General features: G+C 41.2%; 1 protein-coding gene across 4 annotated transcripts in view; it reads left to right on the plus strand.

Annotated features, from left to right (window-relative positions):
- KRAS (KRAS proto-oncogene, GTPase) overlaps positions 1,467-22,150 on the plus strand; it is a 44,188-nt gene continuing 23,504 nt past the window's right edge. For 3 of the 4 annotated variants that reach the window (XM_018048391.1, XM_018048390.1, XM_018048388.1), the window contains exons 1-2: positions 1,467-1,653; positions 5,426-5,547. In XM_018048391.1, the coding sequence (XP_017903880.1) occupies positions 5,437-5,547 (111 nt within the window). In that variant the 5' untranslated portion in view covers positions 1,467-1,653; positions 5,426-5,436. The remainder of the gene's footprint in view (positions 1,654-5,425; positions 5,548-22,150) is intronic. The other variant, XM_018048389.1, reaches the window with a different exon arrangement.

Below are 22,150 nucleotides of genomic sequence, written 5' to 3' on the forward strand. Positions count from 1 at the left end.
TTTCCTCCTCTGTAAACTAGAGAAAAGCATCTGACTTCATGAGGTTGTTGTGATGATTAAGAAGGATGATATGTGCATTTAGTATCTACCTGAACTAGGGCAGGCATATTCTTTTCCCTGCCCCGTTTCCTGTCTCCTCTCTTCTGCCTCTTCCACCTGGTGCCAGGTGCCAGGAGACAAGAGGCAGGAAACAGCCTGGCAGAGTACAGCCCACGTAAGGGGAAGGAGGAAAAGGGGGCAGCGGGTGTAAGGCCTAGGTTAACAGACATACTAGTTGGGCTTTAAAATAACTATTCGGTGTTTTATGATGCGGATTAGAAGGACAGAGCTATGAGCAGAGACTCAGATGGGTGGTCCTACTAGGTATAAGCGCCCGGTCTGCCAGGCCTCAATTTTTAAAAAATACTCCCCCAAACCTTTATAGATAGTTTATCAACGCAGACTCTGGGCATACTAGAGTTATGTTTAATTGTTTCATTGTTTAACGTGCTAACTCCCCGAACGTTAACTGATTAATCTGTCTTATAATTAATGTTTGAATGATTCTCCTCAAGTCTAGACTATTAAGGGCACTTCTATTTAAAAATAGTCTGTCGTCTGCTTGTACTGTCAGGTGCCATAGGTATATCTGAGGTCGCCGTTTTGAGTGACCCGCGATGGCTTCGAAATATACATAAAAATAACAACAGAAAACAACAGATCCTCCGCTCCCCCCACCCCCCCGCCCCCCGCTTAATTAGTGGTGAAAGATTTTGTCGCGTTTGTCTGGGCTTGGGGCTAGCTCTCAGCCCTCGATTGTGGAGACTGGTAATCATCCAGGTGTGCTCAGAAAGCTCCGGGCCAGGGAACTGGCGGCCAGGTCTCTTCCGAGGTCCCCCAAGTTGCCTCCTACTTTGGGTGACTGCATGTTTATTCACTTGCAATAAATGATTGTAAATGAATGTACCCAAGTGCAGGCCGACCCCATGGGTGGCGGGATTTTCGCAGCTCCCCCGTGTGGCCCCGACAGCAGGGCGGCGCTGGCCTCGGCATCGCCGGGGTACCGAGCCCGCGCCGGCCGGGGTCCGAGGCTGCGGCTCTTGGCCTGCCCTGCGGCTGGAGCCTGGGGGCGGGCCCCGCGTGGATCCGCCTGCGCCCCCATCCGCGCGCGCCGAGGCACCTCCCAGAGCCAACCCCTCTGCCACTACGCCGGCCGCGCGTCCCCACCCTCCACGGCCCCAGCCGCCCGCTTCCTCCGCCGCGCCGGCCCCCGCCCCTCCTCCGCCGGCCTGGTCCGCCCCCTCCCCGGCCCGGGCCGGCCCCCCCTCCCTCTTCCCGGCGGCGCTAGCAGGCTCGCTCTTCCCTCTTCCCACATCGCCCTCAGCCGCACTCCCGTCTGGAGAGGAATCGAGCGCCGAGCGCATCGATAGGTCTGCCCTCTGCGGCCGCCCGGCCCCGAACTCATCGGTGCGCTCGGAGCTCGATTTTCCTAGGCGGCGGCCGCGGCGGCGGAGGCACAGCGGCGGCGGCGGTGGCGGCGGCGGCTTCGGTGGCGGCGGCGGTTCGGCCAGTACTCCCGGCCCCCGCCATTTCGGACTGGGAGCGAGCGCGGCGCAGGCACTGAAGGCAGCGGCGGGGGCCAGAGGCTCGGCGGCTCCCAGGTGCGGGAGAGAGGTACAGAGCGGACCACCCCTCGCGGCTCCTGCCGGGGTCCCGACCCTCCTCGCCGGCGCCGGGCGGGGCCGGCGGCGAGTGAATGAATTAGGGGTCCCTGGAGGGGCGGGAAGGGGGCGCGGGTGCGGGGCCTGGGCGGGCGGGCCGCCGGGCGGACGGGGCCGGTTGGGGGGGCGGTCTGCAGGGGGAGACGCGGCGACGCGGGGAATGAGGAATGGGCGGTGCGGGGCTGAGGAGGGTGAGGCTGGAGGCGGCCGCCGCTGGGGCTGCTTCCTGGACGGGGAACCCCTTCCTTCCTCCTCCCGAGAGCCGCGGCTGGAGGCGGCCGGGGAGAAACTCGCGGGCCGGGCAGGCCGCCCCTCTGGGCGGTCGGGTGCGGTGGAGGTTACTCCCGCGGCGCTCCGGCCTCCCCTCCCCCTCGCCGTCCTTCCCTCACCCTCCTCTCCGCTCCCGCACCTCTTCTTCCCTTCCTAGTACTGGGCTGCCTCGGTTGCTGCCTTCTCTGCTGCATCTCTCATCTCTGGGACGAAGGTATAAACTTCTCCCCCAAGCGCAGACTGGACGGCTTGTGGTCCTTTTTCAGTGTGTAGGGCGGATAGATGAGTAAGAGGCGAGGTCGCCTTTTGGAAGCGCAGGGGAAAGTGCTTAGAGACCACTGATGGAGGTTATTGTGTTTGGAAAAAATGCATCTGCAGCCGAGTTCCTGACGGCTCCCCTCCCCCCCCGTATGGGCTGTGACATTGCTGTGGCCACAAAGGAGGTGGTGGAGGTAGAGATGGTGGTGAAAGAACAGGTGGCCAACACCCTGCAACGTAAAGCCTGGACTTCGTGTAAAGGAAAAAGTTAATCCCAGAAGGTCTGTTTTGCTTTGTCAAGTTAACCCGAACGGCAGCAGCAGGGCTCTTTCCCTGCTAGTTGAGTGTGAACAGCGGTAGTTAAAATTGCCCGTGAAGTTTAATTTGCCTGTTTTCCTTTCCCCCATGCCTTCTGTATTACCCTTATGCGTACAAATTGGACCCCCAGCCCAGGAGTTATTACAGTACTCCTAAACGGTTCCCAGGCCTTTTTTTTTTTTTTTTTTTTTTTCCAAAAGCGACCTACAAGAGAAGTTAATTGTAGCAATCTGCCAGCCAAGTGCCTGAAATACTCTGAGGCATGTGCAGTGGTGCAGGTGAAGTCCTAAACTGGCCTTCTTAAATCTTGACATCCACCAAAACGAGTGGTTAAGAACAAAAAAGCATTTTCTGGTTTTTACTTACTATACATGTTACATTTGTAATGAAAGAAAAAATTGTTCAAAAGAAATTACAAAGGGAAAAAATTCTGTTCATAGTCATCATCTCAGAATCAACCTTATGAGTGATGTCATTCTTAGGTGACTAAGGTCCAAAATGCTGACTCGAACGTGTAGTGGACTAGAGACGTCAAAAATGGTTGATAGCAGTACTGTTTACCTTAGACTGTATCCGTCCACAGGCATTCCTGGTTTTAAGAGACAGTAGATGAAGTGATAATTCATTTTTTTTAATGGTCAAAAAAATGAATATTTTTTGCCTGAATGAAATGCTCAGTTCTGGTCCCAGTTCCACCCCTTACTAGCTTATGTAGCTTTGGACACGGAGAACTCCTTTGGCCTGTGATTCTCCATGGCAACCCATTTCTCTCTAGTGGATTAAAGAAACTTGATTTTTGAAATCCAAGTGAAAGATTTTTTTCAGAAATAACCACTGCATAAAAAAGTAGACCAGAAAGTGTGTGGTGTTGAGAATTCACATGTGTATCTGCAAGCTAAGCACTAATCCAGTATTTGTCCACAGTCTCCTCTAGACTAGCTCACTTACTGGCCATAAGGACTCTTCAAAATTACTGAAGATCCCAATGTGGAGTGTGTCAGTATTGCCACAACAGAAATTAGAATGGAGAATTAAACAATATTAATTCATTTAAAAAAGAAATAATTAGCCCTTTACTTGGTAACAGAAATAGAATATTTAATGAAAAGTAACTGTTTTCCAAAACAAATGCAGCAGTTAGCGAGAAGAGTGGCATTGTTTCACACTTTCACTAATCTCTCTAATTGTATGGCTTCGTAGAAGATAGCTGGATCCTCATAGCTGCTTCTATAGTCAATGTATTGTGATCACAGGTCTGGAAAATTCTACTGTATATACTTATGAAAGAATAAGAGTGGGAAGGGTAAATCACCTCATACCATTATCATCAAACCAGGTTTTACCTCTTGGACCCTCTCCAAAAGTCTTAGGAACCCTGGTGGGTTCCTATACCACGTTTTAAGAACTACTCTTCTAGGCTATCCAGATTTTATTGGAGGGGTGGGGTGGCAGGGAACTTAGAGGATACGTTTTGGTGTGATTATCCTCACCTATCACATTTGCTAATGCCAATATTAGGAATGAAAAGAGGGAGCAAAACAGGACATAATGCATGTTGGCAGTGGCCCTAAACAAGCCTCGGTGGCACAGAGCAGGCCCATGAGGAACTGTGATACAGCAGTTGCTGGGCCTGTCTGCTCTTTGGGAATGGGTTCAGGAAGTAGAGCCAGAGCAAGGATGTGGTGGGGTGGTGGGGTGCCTACTGGGAAGATTCTTGGTCTTCAGTAAATGGCATGCTGCATGTGTATAATGTTGTATAGTATATCTGCACTTTCATTAATCTGGAACTACTTACCGTGTAGTACATTCTTGGACATTGACTACCAGTTCACGACTTAAATTTGTAGTAATCTAGTTATTGAGGGAAAGGAGGTTAAAGTAGATACATTCATTTCAAAGAGTTTGAAACTAACTAAAAAAATATTGTCTGTGTTGGTGCTGTTAAACCTTACCTGTTGTTGATATTTATCGCTGCTGTTGGGAGTTGATATATGACAAGCAGAGAGTAAAAGTCATGTGGGTTACTGTGATATAACTAACATCTTTTAGAAATTGTCTCATTAAAAGCATGCTTTTCTTTAAATATTATTTAATTCTATTTTCTGTGCAAAGTGCTTTAGCACTAGTAATAGCATATATTGTGATTGATGATCAGATGATCTATGCTGAATAGTTCACAATTCTCAAAGTTCTCTTATTTTTTACACCATTATTTTCCCCAGCAGATAATTTACAGATTACAATGTCACCAGATATTGTCCTCATCTGTTTGGCGTCTCAGTTTTTATTTTCCCAGCATAGTGTCTAGCTTTGACAGTCCTCCTGCCACCCCAATTTGATTCTTGCTAACTGTCCTGGAGAACGACCATGATGATGCTTTTAAAAAGTTTTCTATAGCTGTCGGCTCCAACAGAGACACTCAGCATATCCACTTGTAACTCTTAGGGGCCCACATCAGTGAGGAATACTGTGGTGGTAGCTGTCAACAAGTTCTGTGCCGTGGGTCCACAGGACATAGAGCAGCGCACTCAACACTTGTCCTGAGCGAAGTCATGGCTTGCTCCTCCGAGAGCCATTAACTGCTGCGGAACAGCAGACTGCTGGCTCTTTAGATAGAGCAACCTGAGTTGAAGGTAAAAGAACTGTGCGCTCTGAATGCAGTGTTCTCAAATGCTGATGAAGGAGTCTGTAAACAAACTACAGTTCACTGCAATACACATCTGTAGTCAACTGGTGTTTCCTTGAATTTTGTGAAGTATTTTGAAAATAGTTTTCCATATAAAGGTGAATTTGTGTATTGATAGAGCATTTGGGTTACATTAACCTCATGTGCGGCACATGTTCTAACTTAGTCACATTTTCGTTATTTTTATTATAAGGCCTGCTGAAAATGACTGAATATAAACTTGTGGTAGTTGGAGCTGGTGGCGTAGGCAAGAGTGCCTTGACGATACAGCTAATTCAGAATCACTTTGTGGATGAATATGATCCTACGATAGAGGTAAATCTTATTTTAATATTATGCATATTGACTTGTGCAGGCCCATCCTTTGGGTACAAAAAATGGTTTCTCTGATCATTTTCTCTGACTACTCATTATAAGGCAGTTATACTAATCATACTTTTATTACATTAACTGAAATGTACTTGGGTTTCACAGCTTTACTTTGATGTTATAAGTAACCACAGATACGAGAGCCCAGCCCATCTTCTCTCAGGATAGTAATCCTGTGACGTTCACTCTGTCTTAGTGTATGTGTATTTTGATTGGAAGTGTATTGCACAGTTTTCTCAGAGGATGAAAATGTGAGTTTACCTCTTGTCTGTACGATGAGACATATCTAATAGTCATTTTTAAAAAGGTGGCTTTTGTTTTTATGGGGTTTTGGTTTTTTTTTTTTTTTTGGTATTTTGATATCACATGTAGAAGTTGACACTGGTGATGCATAATCACTTGATGATTAAAAGCATTTGTTTAGTAGTATTTTCATATTTTCTTTTCACGTTGAAGTAGTGGAGAACCTACAGCTACCTGATGCATTTTAGAAAGCTCATTCTTTGCTTCTGTGGATATGTATATCAGCTGATATATAAGGGTACCACCACCAATCCTTACCTTTGCTTTTCGGCCCTTTTTCAATTTATTCAAGCCAGTGTTAGAATTGGTTTTTTTAATTACAAATTGATTAATTAGTAATTTTCAGACTTCCTCAGTTTTATGAAAATGAACCAATGGATGGCTAACAGCAAAATGATAGAATAAAGGCCTGGCAGAGAGCTTGAGAGGGCAGGTAGTATTCCCCACTGCCTTCTGGCAGAACTGTACTCAGATGATTGGAAGCAGATAAGGATTTATTTAATCCCAAAGACCTGCAGGAGAGACTGGCACATAACTGTCCTTCTTAACTAATTTCCAGAATGTACTTATTAGCATATTTCTTGCATAGTCTGAATCTTCCTGTTAAGTTTAACCTAGTACCAGCTCATTTTTGAAATAGATTTATGTTGTCAGATTATTTCTTAGACTTCTTTATTCCAGGTTAAGCAATCCTAATCCTTTAACTTTTATTCTAGGTCTGATATTGCCAGATTTTTAATCAGCTCTGAAAAATTTCCCAGAACTGTCTCAGAGTCCCAAGCTGTATAGTCTAGAACAGGTCAAAATGCCCTGTTAGGTATTATGTGTGTAATGTCTTAAAAAAAAAAAAAACACACACACACACAAACCACCTTGACTGCACTCAGGTAGTTTCTGAGAACATTGTTGGCCATAGGAAGATGTCTGTGCAGTGTAGCATTTTGAGGATTGAGTAGATAACTGTTCATAAGGAAATGTCAAATATTTTTGCTACTGCAGGAAAGAAGATGAAGAAAAACACCCTTATTGGCAAAGATCTGAGTTAAACATAGAATCAACTTTTACATGGCTTCCAGGTTTAATAATTTTGCATTAGTAAAAAGGAGAGTCTAACTTAAGTGGCCCACCTATGTAAGAGTCATTCTGTATTTCCTCTTGGCAAGTCAGTTCAGTGCTGATGGGTTTATTTTTTACTTTGAGGAGGATTAAATAGTTCACCTGTTCCTAAAGCCAGCATACTCCACCATTTAAATTGGAAGTAAAAAGGAGTTTTAATAGAATTTAAGTTAAGCAAAGCACGGTGGTTTTCCTGGGATTCTGGAATATGATTGTAGCAGAAGTGCCCATCTTCTCTGAAAATCTGAGGAATTCCATTATGCTCTGTTTCCTATCAGAGGTCAAGAATGATATATTAAGAACGTGATTAAAAAAAAAAGCTTAGGAAACCTTTTGGTCAAAATTGTTCTAAGTGTAATATAAATTTTAAATAAAGCTAAAAGGCTATCCTTTATTTGGGGGAAAGAAAAAGCTTATAAATTCAAACCCATTAACTCTGATACGATTTCTGCCAAATCAGAAGACTTGACCCAGGGAACCATTGATTACCTGTGAACTTTGAAACTGACGTCTGTCACTAGAGTAGTCACCTGGGAAAAGGTTTCGGAGATTGTCTCTTATCTCCCAAGTGACAGTGAGTCTTTGAGGGAACTGACACATTAAATTCTTGGTGTAGTTCAACTAGAAGAAAAGCAGGAGAATCCAGTTGTTTATTTTAATAAACAAAAATACGTGACATTTTTATAAAAAGTTGAAGAATAGTGAGCATCACTACTGCTAAAGTTTTTGATTGGTGGACAGTGTAGGTCAGAAAAAATAAGAAAGGACATAGATTTGGCACATTTGGAATTCTCATCAGTTTTTCTCCCTTAATGGGAAAGAAGTTTAGAGAAAAATTTCTAATTAAGTAATGCCTTATTTTCTAGTTGTTTAGAATTTTCAGAGATTTATACTGTAAGAAAGGTGGTCATAGTTTCGTTTTATTGATAACAATGGTCTCTGAGAGGTTGTAACTTGCTTAAGGATACTTAGCTAGTAAGTGATAGAATTTTAAGTTTCCTGAGATCAAGTTAAGCGGAATTTCCACTGTTCCCTTTTATAGCTTTTTAAAAATGAAAAAACTGCCCTTCAAGGTAAGAAAATATTAAATATTGGAGGCTGATTCGGATTTCCCAGTATATCAAAATTTGAGCTCAGCATACTATCTGATGGCATCCTAATGGCAGAGATTGATACAGAATTGGGTATGATGCATAGATGGAGCATGCTTATATCTGCATGATAATCACCTTTACTTCTATGCTGAGAAGATTTTATCTTTATCTTTTATGAAGCTCATCTACGAGTTCTGAGAGAGAACGAAAGACCTTTTTAGCGGTGCAGGATTATTAAACACTCAGTCCTCAAATACGGTACTAGACTAGAAATAATATGTACTTCTATAGTTTGGAGGTCATGGTTATTATAAAAATACATTCTCTGAAATGTGTTTTCTAAGGTAAAATTTGGTGGAAGCGGGAAAATGGAAGTAGAGATTGGAAGGATCAGGTGGTCAGTTAGCAAATATATAACAAGTATCTACTGGATATAATATAAAAATAGATATAAGAAGTATTTTCTCCTGGGCTCCAATTCATTGACATCTGCATGCTTCTGTTAATGTGATATTTATAATTCAGTCTCTGATGAAACAGTTCTTTCCTCAGTAAGGAAGAATGGATTTGTAATTGGATTGATTGGTTCCATCTTTAGCGCTCTGGGCTGCTTATTCGCCAAGATGTATCAGTTTCTCTTTGAAAAAAAAATTTCCATGTTAATTGTGTAATTTACTTGCTGATTAAGGTATTTAAACTTTAGAGAATTAAATCAGTATTAAAGAGGAATTTAAGAAAAGCACTGTTTAATGATACAAGCTGTTAATTTTCTTTTTTCTTTCATTCCTTTCTTTTTTGTTAAAAAAAAACAAAACACATGTATCAGTAGTTACTAAGGAGGAATGGGTGGTGACTTTGCCCCTCAGGGGACATTTGTCAATCATCTGGAGACAATTTTGGTTGTCAAAACCTGAGGACGGGGACTGCTACTGGCATCTATAGTGGATACAGGTCGAGGGTTCTGTTAATCTCCCTGTAGTGCATGGGACAGCCCCCCCCCCAAAATGATATGGCCCTAGATGTCAGTGGTGCCCAGGCTGAGACCCTAATATGCATTACATACAGATTTAAACATTCTGTAAGTTGTGAAATTCAAGTCTATGAGAGTGGTTTATGTTAGATTTTTTTTCTTTTAACATAGTATAAATGGAAACCTTTCATTTTCTAAACTAGCAGTATATTAGCTTACTCTGGAGTTCTGTAGAAACATTCTGTTGTTTTTAAAACAAGGTACACAGCAGTTTTGTAAATGCCTTTCTTTCTCTTCAAGGCTGTGGCCTCTCTTCAACCACCCCCCCCTTTCAACTGAGTGCCCTCTACTGGTCAACTTACTTGCTTTTATAATAAAAATTGAAATCCTAAGTTTGGATGTTTTTTCTAATTAACCTGTGGGTATGAACAATTTATAACTATAAATTTTACTTAAAAGTCTTATTTTATATAATGTTTTAACAATCTAAAGTGTCTGTTTTTCTCTGCTAGTATTAAGATTACTGTATGGACTAGCTGCTGCTGCTGCTGCTGCTGCTGCTGCTAAGTCGCTTCGGTCGTGTCCGACTCTGGACTAGTTAGGCGTAAATAAATATGTGGGTGAATATTTTTAACTAAGAGTGGAAAAGCGGCAGTGTGAAGAAAACAGGGCGGTGCCCTTGTTAACATTGATTGAGGCTGCTTTGTCCGAGGGGACAAGAAGTGGCACTTTAGGTCTATGAGTTTCTTTCGGTGCACACAGGAGATACCTCACGGAGTTCAAAGCTTAGTGATGAATTTCGTGGGGTGTTAGGAATGGCCTATTCAAAAGCGGAAAGCTGAAAGATAACATTATGTGCAGTTTTATAGGACTGTAGAATAATTGAGAGTACCTTATTGTGTTAATTTGTTTTTAGAATAAACTAACACAAAATTCAGGTACTGTATTTAGGTCAACTTAAGAATATTTATTTAATAATAACTATTTATTGAGACCTGAATGTTAAAAATTATTGGGCATGTTTTATTCTAACTTGGGAGTTTTTATAAATACAAAGCTTTAAAAACATTCAAATGAAAGTTAGCAATGGAAATAAAAGGAAAACTTTTTATGGTTTGGCATCTCATAAGATTCTGGTTCACCATGTAATTAATTTCTTAATTCCATAAATGTTATTCAGTGCCTACTCAGTATCATGCAGCCTTCCTAAGGTCTACAAATACATTGAGAAACAAAAGGGACCACCAGTTCGTTGCCGTTGTGGAGCTTATTAGTCTTGGATATATTTGGAAGCAGATCTACTGTTTATAGACACTAATCCTAATTAATGTAACTTAGAGGCTTTATGCTTTAGGAGGGCAATAGATTTCTTATATCTTAATTATATTATCTCATAGTACCTAGGTTTATGGAACAGTTATATTATTGTGATCTTAATATAATAAAATTAAAAATGGGTAGTAAAAGTAAAATATTTGAGAGGATTAAATAGGGATACAGTGCTTACCTTAGGTAATTTATGAACTTTCTATTTGGAACATTTCAACATGCGAAGAGTTGACTCATTGGAAAAGACTCTGATCCTGGGAGGGACTGGGGGCAGGAGGAAAAGGGGACGACAGAGGATGAGATGGCTGGATGGCGTCACCGACTCGGTGGACGTGAGTTTGAGTGAAACTCCGGGAGTTGGTGATAGGGTGGCCTGGCGTGCTGTGATTCATGAGGTCGCAAAGAGTTGGACACGACTGAGCAACTGAACTGACTGAACTGAAACCCATGGAAAGGTAGTTAAAAAAAGAATTGTACAGTGAATGCCTCTTACCTTTAAACTACACATACTTGCTTTATGTGTGTACACCTCTCTATGAGCACCCATAAGTGCTGAGTTACTTCAGTCGTATCCAACTGTTTGCGACTCCATGGACTGTAGCCCACCAGGCTCCTCTGTCCATGGGGTCCTCCAGGCAAGAATACTGGAGCGTGTTGCACGTTCCCCTCCAGGGGATCTTCCCAGCTCAGGGACCGAACCTGCTCTCTTATGTCTCCTGCATTGGCAGGCAGGTTCTTTACCACTAATGCTACCTGGGAAGGCCTATGTGCACACACATACTTGAATACATATTATTTATGTTTGCTGAATTCTTTGAAAGTAAGTTGCATGTACACATACATACTTGAATACATATTATTTATGTTTGTTGAATTCTTTGAAAATAAGTTGCTTATGTTGGGACCCTTTTCCTCTGGATACAGGGGTCTGCAAACTACGACCTGCCTATTGGCCCAGTAAAGCTTGTTTCTGTTTTTGTCAAGTTTTATTGGGGCATAGCTGCTTGTAGTGCAGCTTTTGCACTACAGTGGCAGAGTTGAGTGGTTGCAAGAGACCAATTACTGTCTAGTCCTTTTTGGAACAAGCTTGCTGACTGTCCTCTAACAGCAAGTATAATTTCTTGTATAGCTCCAGCACAATGACAAAATATAGGAAGTTCAACACTGATAAAAAGTCTAAATTTTATCAGTTTCCAGAATGTGCTTTTAGCAGTTTTTTTCCCCCGATCTCAGGATCACAAATTAACTGTCGCATCTCACAGTCTAGAAGTTTCCCAGCTTTTCTTAGTCATTCATGACAGTGGCACATTTTGAAGAATTCAGGCCAGTTGTTTTGTGCAACATCTTCTCATTTAGTTTTGTCTGATGGTTTCCCTATGGTCAGGTTCAGATTGAACATTTTTGGTAGAAATACTCTGAAAGTGATGTCATACCCTCCTTGGGGTATCACATCAGGAGGCACAGTATGCTGGCTTGTTGCATTATTAATGGTGTTATGTTAACACTGGTTAGTGACTAATGTCATAGCTATCTCATATCTATCAGTTTTATCTCTGTGAAGGTATCTTTAATTCTTTATAATAGGTACTCTGTGGGGAGATGCTTTGAGACTGTAAATATCTTGTTCTCCAACAAACTTGTACCCAGTGGGTTGTAGCATCCACTGATAATTCTCACCATGTTAAACTACCACCATCTTGACGGCAAAATGGTGGGTAATCTGACTGTGTCATTATTTCTACAATTATTAGTTGACAGCTACCATTAAGTAAGGGTTCTCTCTTTCCTCTCCCCTCTCTTTATTTGATTGGTTTGTATTTATTTGTATCAGTAGTGACCCACAGGTTCTTTTTTTATTTGATGTTTTAAAGTCTATTCCTGTAATCACTGATTTTATGCTCACATTTATTTTTGATGACCAATGAAATTGCTTTTAAGCTGGCCTCTGTATCTTACTGACATGTCGCCATCAGTTTTTGAACTCTTCCTTACTTTCTGGCACAGTATATCCCAGGTTCACTTTGCCTGTCCCTGTCTTGGACTCAGCCATTTGTCCGAAGGGCCCTAATTCATTTTAATAGGGACTGCTGTTTAGACATCAAGACCTGGGTATTGGGTGTGCTTGTGGCTACTGGGATGTCACTGCTTCTAGACCCGTTTCAATGGACAGAGCTAAGAGGTAGATTTTATTTGAAAATCATGAGTTCATTCTTCCTCCGTATCTTTCTTTACTATATGTAAATTTTGAATATTAATCAACATTAATTAATGTTAAACAGACAGCTGTGGAAATAAAAATGATAATGTCAGTTAACACAGATTGAATTATTTAACATTAGGTTAGCTTCTCTATTTGTGGACTTGGGATTAAATATTTTTCTCCATTAAGAAAAGTAGGGATTCTTTTCACTTTTTCAAAGCATTCTTAAACCATTTAGGAAAAAGTCAAGCTGTTTGGCTACATGGAAATTAAGACATCTTTAACAAAAATACAAGACAGGTGAAAACCTGGGAAAACTATTTGCATCATCTATCAAATCAGGACTTTCTTCTGTATCTGAATCAGAAAAAAGCAAACATCCAAAAAGATAAAAACGGGGGCGGGGGTGGGGGCTAAGCACACAGATAGCCAACCTATCCACACTCACACAAAAAGTGATGTAGAACCATATTAAGGGATACTTCATTAATATGGTAATGCAAGTTCAAACAATAACCTTTTTTTTTGCCTGCACTCTGCAGCTTAGGGTATCTTAGTTCCCCAATCAGGGATTGAACCCATGCTCTCATCAGTGACACTGTGGAGTCTTAACCAATAAACCGTCAGGGGATTCCATAAGTAACATTTTTTATTTTCATGATGGCTAAGATTGGAATGATAGCACACCTGGAAAGGTATGGAAAAATGTGTACTCTTTATGCTGTAGTGGGAACATACATTATTGTAAACTTTTCTGGAGGTCATCAGTTTAGCAATACATATCAAAGTGGAAACCACATGTCAATCGATCCCACTTACAGAAATTTAGCTGAAAGATTCAGTTGGATAAATGTTTAAATGTATATCCAGGAGTGTTTATTGCACTGTTTACAATTTTTAAAAGTGAAAATAATCTACACATCTACTAGTAAGGAATGGGTGAAGTAAGTTATGGTACATTTATGTAAATGATATTACACAGTTGTTGAAAGGGATTAAATAGATCCGTATGTACTGACATTGAAAAATGGTTCATTATGTAAGAGAAGCTGTATCATAGCCCTTTGTATGGGAATATGTACATAAAATATGGTAGGACATATGCCACACTCTCCGTAGTATTTTTTTTTTTAAATGAGTATATACTGTTGGAGAGGGAAAAATACGTCCTCATTTTTGAGGGAGAAGAGTCACTAAAGTATTAGGTACTATTAGATTACTTCATATTTATTTTCTTCCCCCTTTTAAAACCTTGAGGAGTTGAATAATACAGATGTATTAGAGATGAAAATATACAAAGAAATTGGTATTAGGCCAATTAAAGAATAGCTGAGAGGTACATAATTGAATATATGAAAATTATATTGGCATTCTGTAATTATTAAGATTGGATCCGTGATGGAGCCATTCTGACCTTGGCATCAAGTGATAATTTGTGGGAGAAGGCCACATGACTTCAACAGGTTACAGGTACAGGCTTATAATATCCTTATTTTCAAAATTTTGTCATTCAAATTTTCCTTGAGTTTATTCAGATTTTTGAACTAGTTTTATCTCTTGGGCATAGTACCCATTTTATTCTCTAGTCCTAAGCTAAGAGTCGATGGGTTTTTATAATTTCAAATATCCATTATTTGAAAGAAGTCTTTGTTTTCTTTTTCTTACTTTTAATGAATGTCTTAATCAGAATTCTGCTGTGAGAACAAGCTCTTTTAACACCCTTGCTCCCTAATCAATACAGAAATCCTCCATAAACCTCACAGTTTTAGCTCTTTTTCCCTGGATCTTATCTAGCTCCACTATATTTATTTTGAAATACAGTGAGTGGTTTTGGGAAAAGTAGTCCAGGTGTAGATGTTCAGTTAGCTTTTTATAGGACTTTTCAATTTATAAAGGAATTTTCGTGGTCTTTAATTCTAACCTGTATACAAAGTCCTGTGTATTATTATTTACCCACTTTTATAGCTAAAGGAATGAGAGCTTAGAGAACACTAGAGATTAAGTAGTTTGTGCATACTCACACACCACAAGTGGCCTTCCCTGATGGCTCAGTGGGTAAAGAAGATTGCCTGCAGTGCAGAAGACACAGGAGATGTGGGTTTGATCCCTGGGTCAGGAAGATAACCCTGGAGAAGGAAATGGCAACCTACTCCAGTATTCTTGCATGGGAAATCCCATGGACAGAGGAGCCTCATGGGCTACAGTTCAAAGGGTCACAAAGAGTCGGACATGACTAAGCGACTGAACGCAGGCACACCACAAGTAAGTGGAGTTCTGCAGCCGCCACATATGCAAGGTTCAGGAGTATATCTCTAGTTTGGATGACTTTGGCCCTGAGCATCAGACCTGTGTGTCAAAGCTGCCTGCAGGTCATAGCACCAGAGCAACCTACAAACGTATGAAATTCAACATGCCTCAGATTGAACCCATCTTTTCCTTTCCCCTTCCTCTTAAGTGCTCATCTCTAAACAGTCAGCTGTGCCATTTAAAACAATGGAAATATAATTCACATAACATAAAATTCACCCTCTTAAAATGTACAGTTCAGTGGTTTTTAGTATATTCACAAAGTTACGCAACTATCGCCATCACCCTATTTAAGTCTATACCAATTAGCAGTTATGACCCAAACCCTCCTCCAGTCAGCCCCTGGCAACTATTAATCCATTTTCTGTCTCTGTGGATTTGCCTATTCTGAATATTTCATTTAATTGAAATCATGCAATATGGGGCCTTTTGTGTCTGGTTTCCTTCATGTAGGATAATTTTTCAAGGTTCATCTATGTTGTCATGGTTCGATACTTCATTCCTCTTTATGGCTGAATAATATTCTCGTGTATGAATATTTCTTTATGTAGTCATCAGTTGATGGGCATTTGGATAGTTTCCTCTTTTGGGCTATTTTGAATGACAGTGCTGTAAACATTGCTGTAAGGGATATATGAAGGTTTTTCTGTCCGTTTCACCCGTTAAATATTTATTAAAACTGTTTAATCTTCTCCATCTTACTACTGTTGCTGCCTTACTTCAGGTTCTTGTAAAAGCTTCTGAAACTCATCTTTCAGCCTCTAGTCTGGGCTCTTTCTATAATTTGCCATAATAATGCTGTGAACCATAATAATAGTGAATCATGTCAATCTGATCCTCCCCCTACTTAAAAACCTTTTCATGACTTAGTATACAGTGAAGTTCAAAACTTCTTAATATGGCTTATTAGACCCTCCATAACCTGACCTCTGCTTGATGGTGCAGTTTCACTTCTAATTGCCTATAGTCTCCTAGAGGGACTTCTTGGTTCCATGTACTGAGCATGCCCCTTCATGTTTCTGTGCAATCTCTGCGCCTTTCTGCCTGGAGTGGTCCTCCTGTCTTTCTTAATTCATATAAGCAAAGTGGATCTCTTCTTTTATTTGCCATCTTGTTCTACATAAGGCGTTTTGCATCTATTTCATTGAGTTGTAATCATGTGTTTACATTCATAGCTCTTTCACCAGACCTAGTTCTTTGAGGTTAGAAACTTTATTAATGCCTGGCTCAGTATGATACCTAGTAGATTTTTAGTAAGTGTTCCTATGATGCAAGGGAGGAAGGAGTAGGTAGGTCTGAGCGACTTCACTTCCACTTTTCACTTTCATGCATTGGAGAAGGAAATGGCAACCCACTCCAGTGTTCTTGCCTGGAGAATCCCAGGGATGGCGGAGCCTGGTGGGCTACCGTCTATGGGGTCGCACAGAGTTGGACACGACTGAAGTGACTTAGCAGCAGCAGCAGCAGCAGCAGCAGGTGGGAATGAACTAAAAAATAAGCCTGTGTTGGTATGTCCCAAATTCTTTGTTTCTGTATTGTAATTCTAACATACCAGGCTATTGTATGTTTCTAGCTGTCTTTGAGAACTAGCTGTGTACAACCACTTTTGATGATTTATAACCAGTGTATGGAATACACTTCCCTGATAGCTCAGTTGGAAACGAATCCACCTGCAGTGAAGGAGACCCTGCTTTGATTTCTGGGTCAGGAAGATCCACTGGATAGGCTACCCACTGCAGTATTCTTGGGCTTCCCTTGTGGCTCAGCTGGTAAAGAATCTACCTGCAATCTGGGAGACCTGGGTTCTGGGTTCATGTATGTTCTTACACATCCATCATTCTATGATGGAATCTTTTAGAAGGGTAACAGAATACTTGAGCATTGAAAGAGTAAAAGTCTCTCAATTTTTTCTGTTGGTGTTATAGAGCTGTGCATGAAAATTCTTCAGTTCAGTTCAGTTCAGTTGCTCGGTTGTGTCCGACTCTTTGCGACCCCGTGAATCGCAGCACGCCAGGCCTCCCTGTTCATCACCATCTCCCAGAGTTCACTCAGACTCACGTCCGTCTTACGGTAGCACAATAAGAAAATCTCACAAACATTTCAAAAGTAAATCCTCAAAGGATACATTAGCTGACATTTCCAGCAGCCCTGTTCATATTTACAAGAGCATCTGATGGAATCAGCAGCATGAAGATGGAGATTAAATGGGATAAGGCTTGTAATATGCTTATCACAGTATCCTACATATAAATAAGGATTCAGTAAGCCTTGGCTGTCATAATTACTATTAATAGTAGTATGATTACTCTTAGTAAAAGTTAATGATTTCTTTAGATTTTGTGTTTACTGTAAGATGTCTTCTCATGACAGGGTTAACTGCCTTAGTGGAAAACTCAGCTGAATATGTTAGAAGATGAACATACTGAATAACTTGATTACTGTTAATTATAATAGAAAAATGACAAGATGAGGTCCTGATAGTGAATTTATCTCATTCTTGAAAGATTTATTCCTGACTTTCAAATTCCTCTGTTGGGTCTACATATCAGTTTCTACACATAAAACAACACTTGAAGGCACTTTAATAAGTTGGAAGACACTTTAAAAAACTTCAGTTGGTTCAGTTCAGTCACTCAGTCGTGTCCGACTCTTTGTGACCATGAACTGCAGCATGCCAGGCCTCCCTGTCCACCAACTCCTGGAGTTCACCCAAACTTACATCCATGGAGTCAGTGATGCCATCCAACCATCTCATCCTCTGTTGTCCCCTTCTCCTCCTGCCCCCAATCTTTCCCAGCATCAGGGTCTTTTCAAATGAGACAGCTCTTCGCAGCAGGTGGCGAAAGTATTGGAGTTTCAGCTTCAGCATCAGTCCTTCCAATGAGCACTCAGGACTGATCTTTAGGATGGACTGGTTGGATCTCCCTGCAGTCCAAGGGACTCAAGAGTCTTCTCCAACACCACAGTTCAAAAGCATCAATTCTTCTGCGCTCAGCTTTCTTTATAGTCTGACTCTCACATCCATACATGACTACTGGAAAAACCATAGCCTTGACTAGACGGACCTTTGTTGGCAAAGAAATGCCTCTGCTTTTTAATATGCTGTCTAGGTTGGTCATAACATTCCTTCCAAGAAGTAAGCGTTGTTTAATTTCATGGGTGCAGTCACCATCTCGAGTGATTTTGGAGCCCAGAAAAATAAAGTCAGCCACTGTTTCCACTGTTTCCCCATCTATTTCACATGAAGTGATGGAACCAGATGCCGTGATCTTCGTTTTCTGAATGTTGAGCTTTAAGCTAATTTTTTCACTCTCCTCCTTCACTTTTCATCAAGAGGCCCTTTAGTTCCTCTTTACTTTCTGCCATAAGGGTGGTGTCATCTGCATATCTGAGGTGATTGATATTTCTCCCGGCAATCTTGATTCCAGCTTGTGCTTCTTCCAGCCCAGCGTTTCTCATGATGTACTCTGCATAGAAATTAAATAAGCAGGATGTAAATATACAGCCTTGACGTACTCCTCTTCCTATTTGCAATCAGTCTGTTGTTCCATGTCCAGTTCTAACTGTTGCTTCCTGACCTGCATATAGGTTTCTCAAGAGGCAGGTCAGGTGGTCTGGTATTCCCATCTCTTTCAGAGTTTTCCACAGTTTCTTGTGATCCACACAGTCAAAGGCTTTGGCATAGTCAATAAAGCAGAAATCAATGTTTTTCTGGAACTCTCTTGCTTTTCCATGATCCAGTGGATGTTGGCAATTTGATTTCTGGTTCCTCTGCCTTTTCTAAAACCAGTTTGAACATCTGGAAGTTCATGAAGCCTGGCTTGGAGAATTTTGAGCATTACTTTGCTAGCGTGTGAGATGAGTGCGATTGTGCAGTAGTTTGAGCATTCTTTGGCATTGCATTTCTTTCAGTTCAGTTCAGTTGCTCGGTCGTGTCTGACTCTTTGCGACACCATGAATCGCAGCACGCCAGGCCTCCCTGTCCATCATCAACTCCCAGAGTTCACTCAAACTCATGTCCAACGAGTCGGTGATGCCGTCCAGCCATCTCATCCTCTGTCGTCCCCTTTCCCTCCTGCCCCCAATCCCTCCCAGGATCAGAGTCTTTTCCAATGAGTCAACTCTTCGCATGAGATGGCCAAAGTACTGGAGTTTCAGCCTCAGCATCATTCCTTCCAAAGAACACCCAGGGCTGATCTCCTTTAGGATGGACTGGTTGGATCTCCTTGCAGTCCAGGAGACTCTCAAGAATCTTCTCCAACACCACAGTTCAAAAGCATCAATTCTTCGGCGCTCAGCCTTCTTCACAGTCCAACTCTCACATCCATACATGACCACTGGAAAAACCATAGCCTTGACTAGATGGACCTTTGTTGGAAAAGTCATGTCTGCTCTTGAATATGCTATCTAGGTTGGTCATGCCTTTCTTTGGGTCATTGTGTACAAAAAAGACAAAAATCCCCAAAGGGCAAAGGACACAGGTTATGGGAATAAATATGACAAAGAAAAACTATGTAACATTACTAGTCCTCAAAGAGATTCTAAAACAATAGGGTTTTTGGTCTAACAAACTGAGAAAAATAATAATGTAAGACCTATTGTTGAGTGAGTGGTAATGAGATGGGTACACCCTGTTAATTATTATTATTTTTTAATTAATGGAAAATTGCTTTATATTATTGTGTTGATTTCTGCCATACAACAATGTGAATCAGTCATAATTGTATATTAATATATAACCCCGCCCTCTTGAGCCCCCTCCCCTCCCCCCACCCTTCTCCTTTCAGTTCAGTTCAGTCGCTCAGTCATTTTCCACTCTTTGCGACCCCATGAATCGCAGCACGCCAGGCCTCCCTGTCCATCACCAACTCCCGGAGTTCGCTCAGACTCAACGTCCATTGAGTCGGTGATGCCATCCAGCCATCTCATCCTCTGTCGTCCCCTTCTCCTCCTGCCCCCAATCCCTCCCAGCATCAGGGTCTTTTCCAGTGAGTCAACTCTTCGCATGAGGTGGCCAAAGTACTGGAGCTAGCTTCAGCTTTGGTATCATTTCTTCCAAAGAAATCTCAGGGCTGATCTCCTTCAGAATGGACTGGTTGGATCTCCTTGCAGTCCAAGGGACCCTCAAGAGTCTTCTCCAACACCACAGTTCAAACGCATCAATTCTTCGGTGCTCAGCCTTCTTCACAGTCCAAGTCTCACATCCATACATGACCACAGGAAAAACCATAGCCTTGACTAGGCGGACCTTAGTCGGCAAAGTAATGTAAAGCGCCAGGCTGAGCTCCCTGTGTTAAATAGCAACTTCCACTGTCTATTTTATATGTGATAGTGTATGTATGTCAGTGCTACGTTCTCGATTCGCCCTACTCTCACCTTTCCTGACTGTGTCCGTGTATCCACAAGCCTGTTCTCTATTAGCGTCATCAGTACTACTATTCTAGATTCCATATATATGTGCATTAATATGTAATAATTGTTTTTCTCTTTCTGATTTATTTCACTCTGTATAAGAGGTTCTAGGTTACTGACTCAAATTTGTTCCTTTTTATGGCTGAGTAATATTTCATTGTATATATGTACCACATCTTTATGCATTTATCTGTTGATGGATATCTAGGTTGCTTCCAAGTCCTGGCTATTGTAAATATTGCTGCAGTGAACATTAGGATACATATGTCTTTTATAATTACGGTTTTTTCAGGGTATATGCCCAGTAGTGGGATTGTGGGGTCATATGGTAGATTTATTCCTAGTTTTTTAAGGAATTTCCATACTGTTCTCGGCAGTGACTATATCAGTTTACATTTCTAACAAGTATGCATGAGGATTCCCTTATCTCCACATCTTCTCCAGCATTTATTGTTTGTAAATTTTTTGATGATGGCCATTCTGACTGGTGTGAAGTTTGCAGTTTTGATTTGCATTTCTCTGATAGTGAGCTTTTGATCTGTGGTATTAGAGAAGACTGTTGAGAGTGCCTTGGACAGCAAGGAGATCAAACCAGTCAATTCTAAAGGAAATCAGTCCTGAATGTTCATTGGAAGGACTGATGCTGAAGCTCCAATACTTTGGCCACCTGATGCAAAAAACTAGCTCATTGGAAAAGACCATGATGCTGGGAAAGCTTGAAGGCAGGAGGAGAAAGGGAAGACAGAGGAAGAGACGGTTGGATGGCATCAGGGACTCAATGGACATGAATTTGAGTAAACTCTGGGAATTGATGGTGGACATGAAAGCCTGGCATGCTGCAGTCCATGGGGCTGGAAAGAGTTGGACGGGACTGAGCCACTGAACTGAATAATGAGCAGTGTTGAGCATCTTTTTTGGTGTTTATTGGCTGTCTGTATGTCTTCTTTGGAGAAATGTCTGTTTAGGTCTTTGCGCATGTTTTGATTGGGTTCATTTTTTTTAAGCTGTATGAGTTGCTTATATATTTTGGAGATTAATTCTCTGTTGGTTACTATGTTTGCAGTTATTTTCTCCCATTTTGAGAATTGTCTTCATCTTGTTTATAGTTTTCTTTGCTGTGCAGAAACTTTTAAGTTTTACTGGGTCCTATTTGTTTATTTTTGTTTTTATTTCCATTAATCTAGGATGTGTGTTAAAGAGAATCTTCCTGCAATTTATATCAAAGAGTGTACTGTCTGTGTTTTCCTCTAAGAGCCTTATAGTTTTTGGCCTTACATTTAAGTATTTAATCTGTTTTGAGTTTATTTTTGTATATGGTGTTAGGGAGTGTTCTTAATTTCATTCTTTTACATGTAGGTGTCCAGTTTTTCCAGGACAGCTTATTGCACCACTTATTGAAGACACTGTCTTTTCTCCGTTGTATATTCTTGCCTCCTTTGTCAAAGAAAAGGTGTCCATATATGCGTGGGTTTATCTTTGGACTTTCTATCTTGTTCTGTTGGTCCATATTAATTTTTTTGTGCCAGTACCATACTGTCGTAGTATAGTTTGAAGTCAGGGAGGTTGATTCTTATAGCTGTTTTTATTTTTATAAGACTTTTATAGTGCCTGCATATGTTTACAGTGGAACGGTTTATTGTTCAACTACTGAATACCTACTGTGTTTAAGACTGACACACAGGGTACATAATAGTGAATAAAACAGGTGCAAGCTGAACCATCCTGGAGTTTAAATCCAAGTAGGGGATGTCGACTTGAATAATTACACATAAGTACATAGTTGCAAATTATAATATGATCACCAGCTGCTGTTAGAAG

This window comes from Capra hircus, chromosome 5, assembly GCF_001704415.2.
Source record: "Capra hircus breed San Clemente chromosome 5, ASM170441v1, whole genome shotgun sequence".
Taxonomy (NCBI): Eukaryota; Metazoa; Chordata; class Mammalia; order Artiodactyla; family Bovidae; genus Capra; species Capra hircus.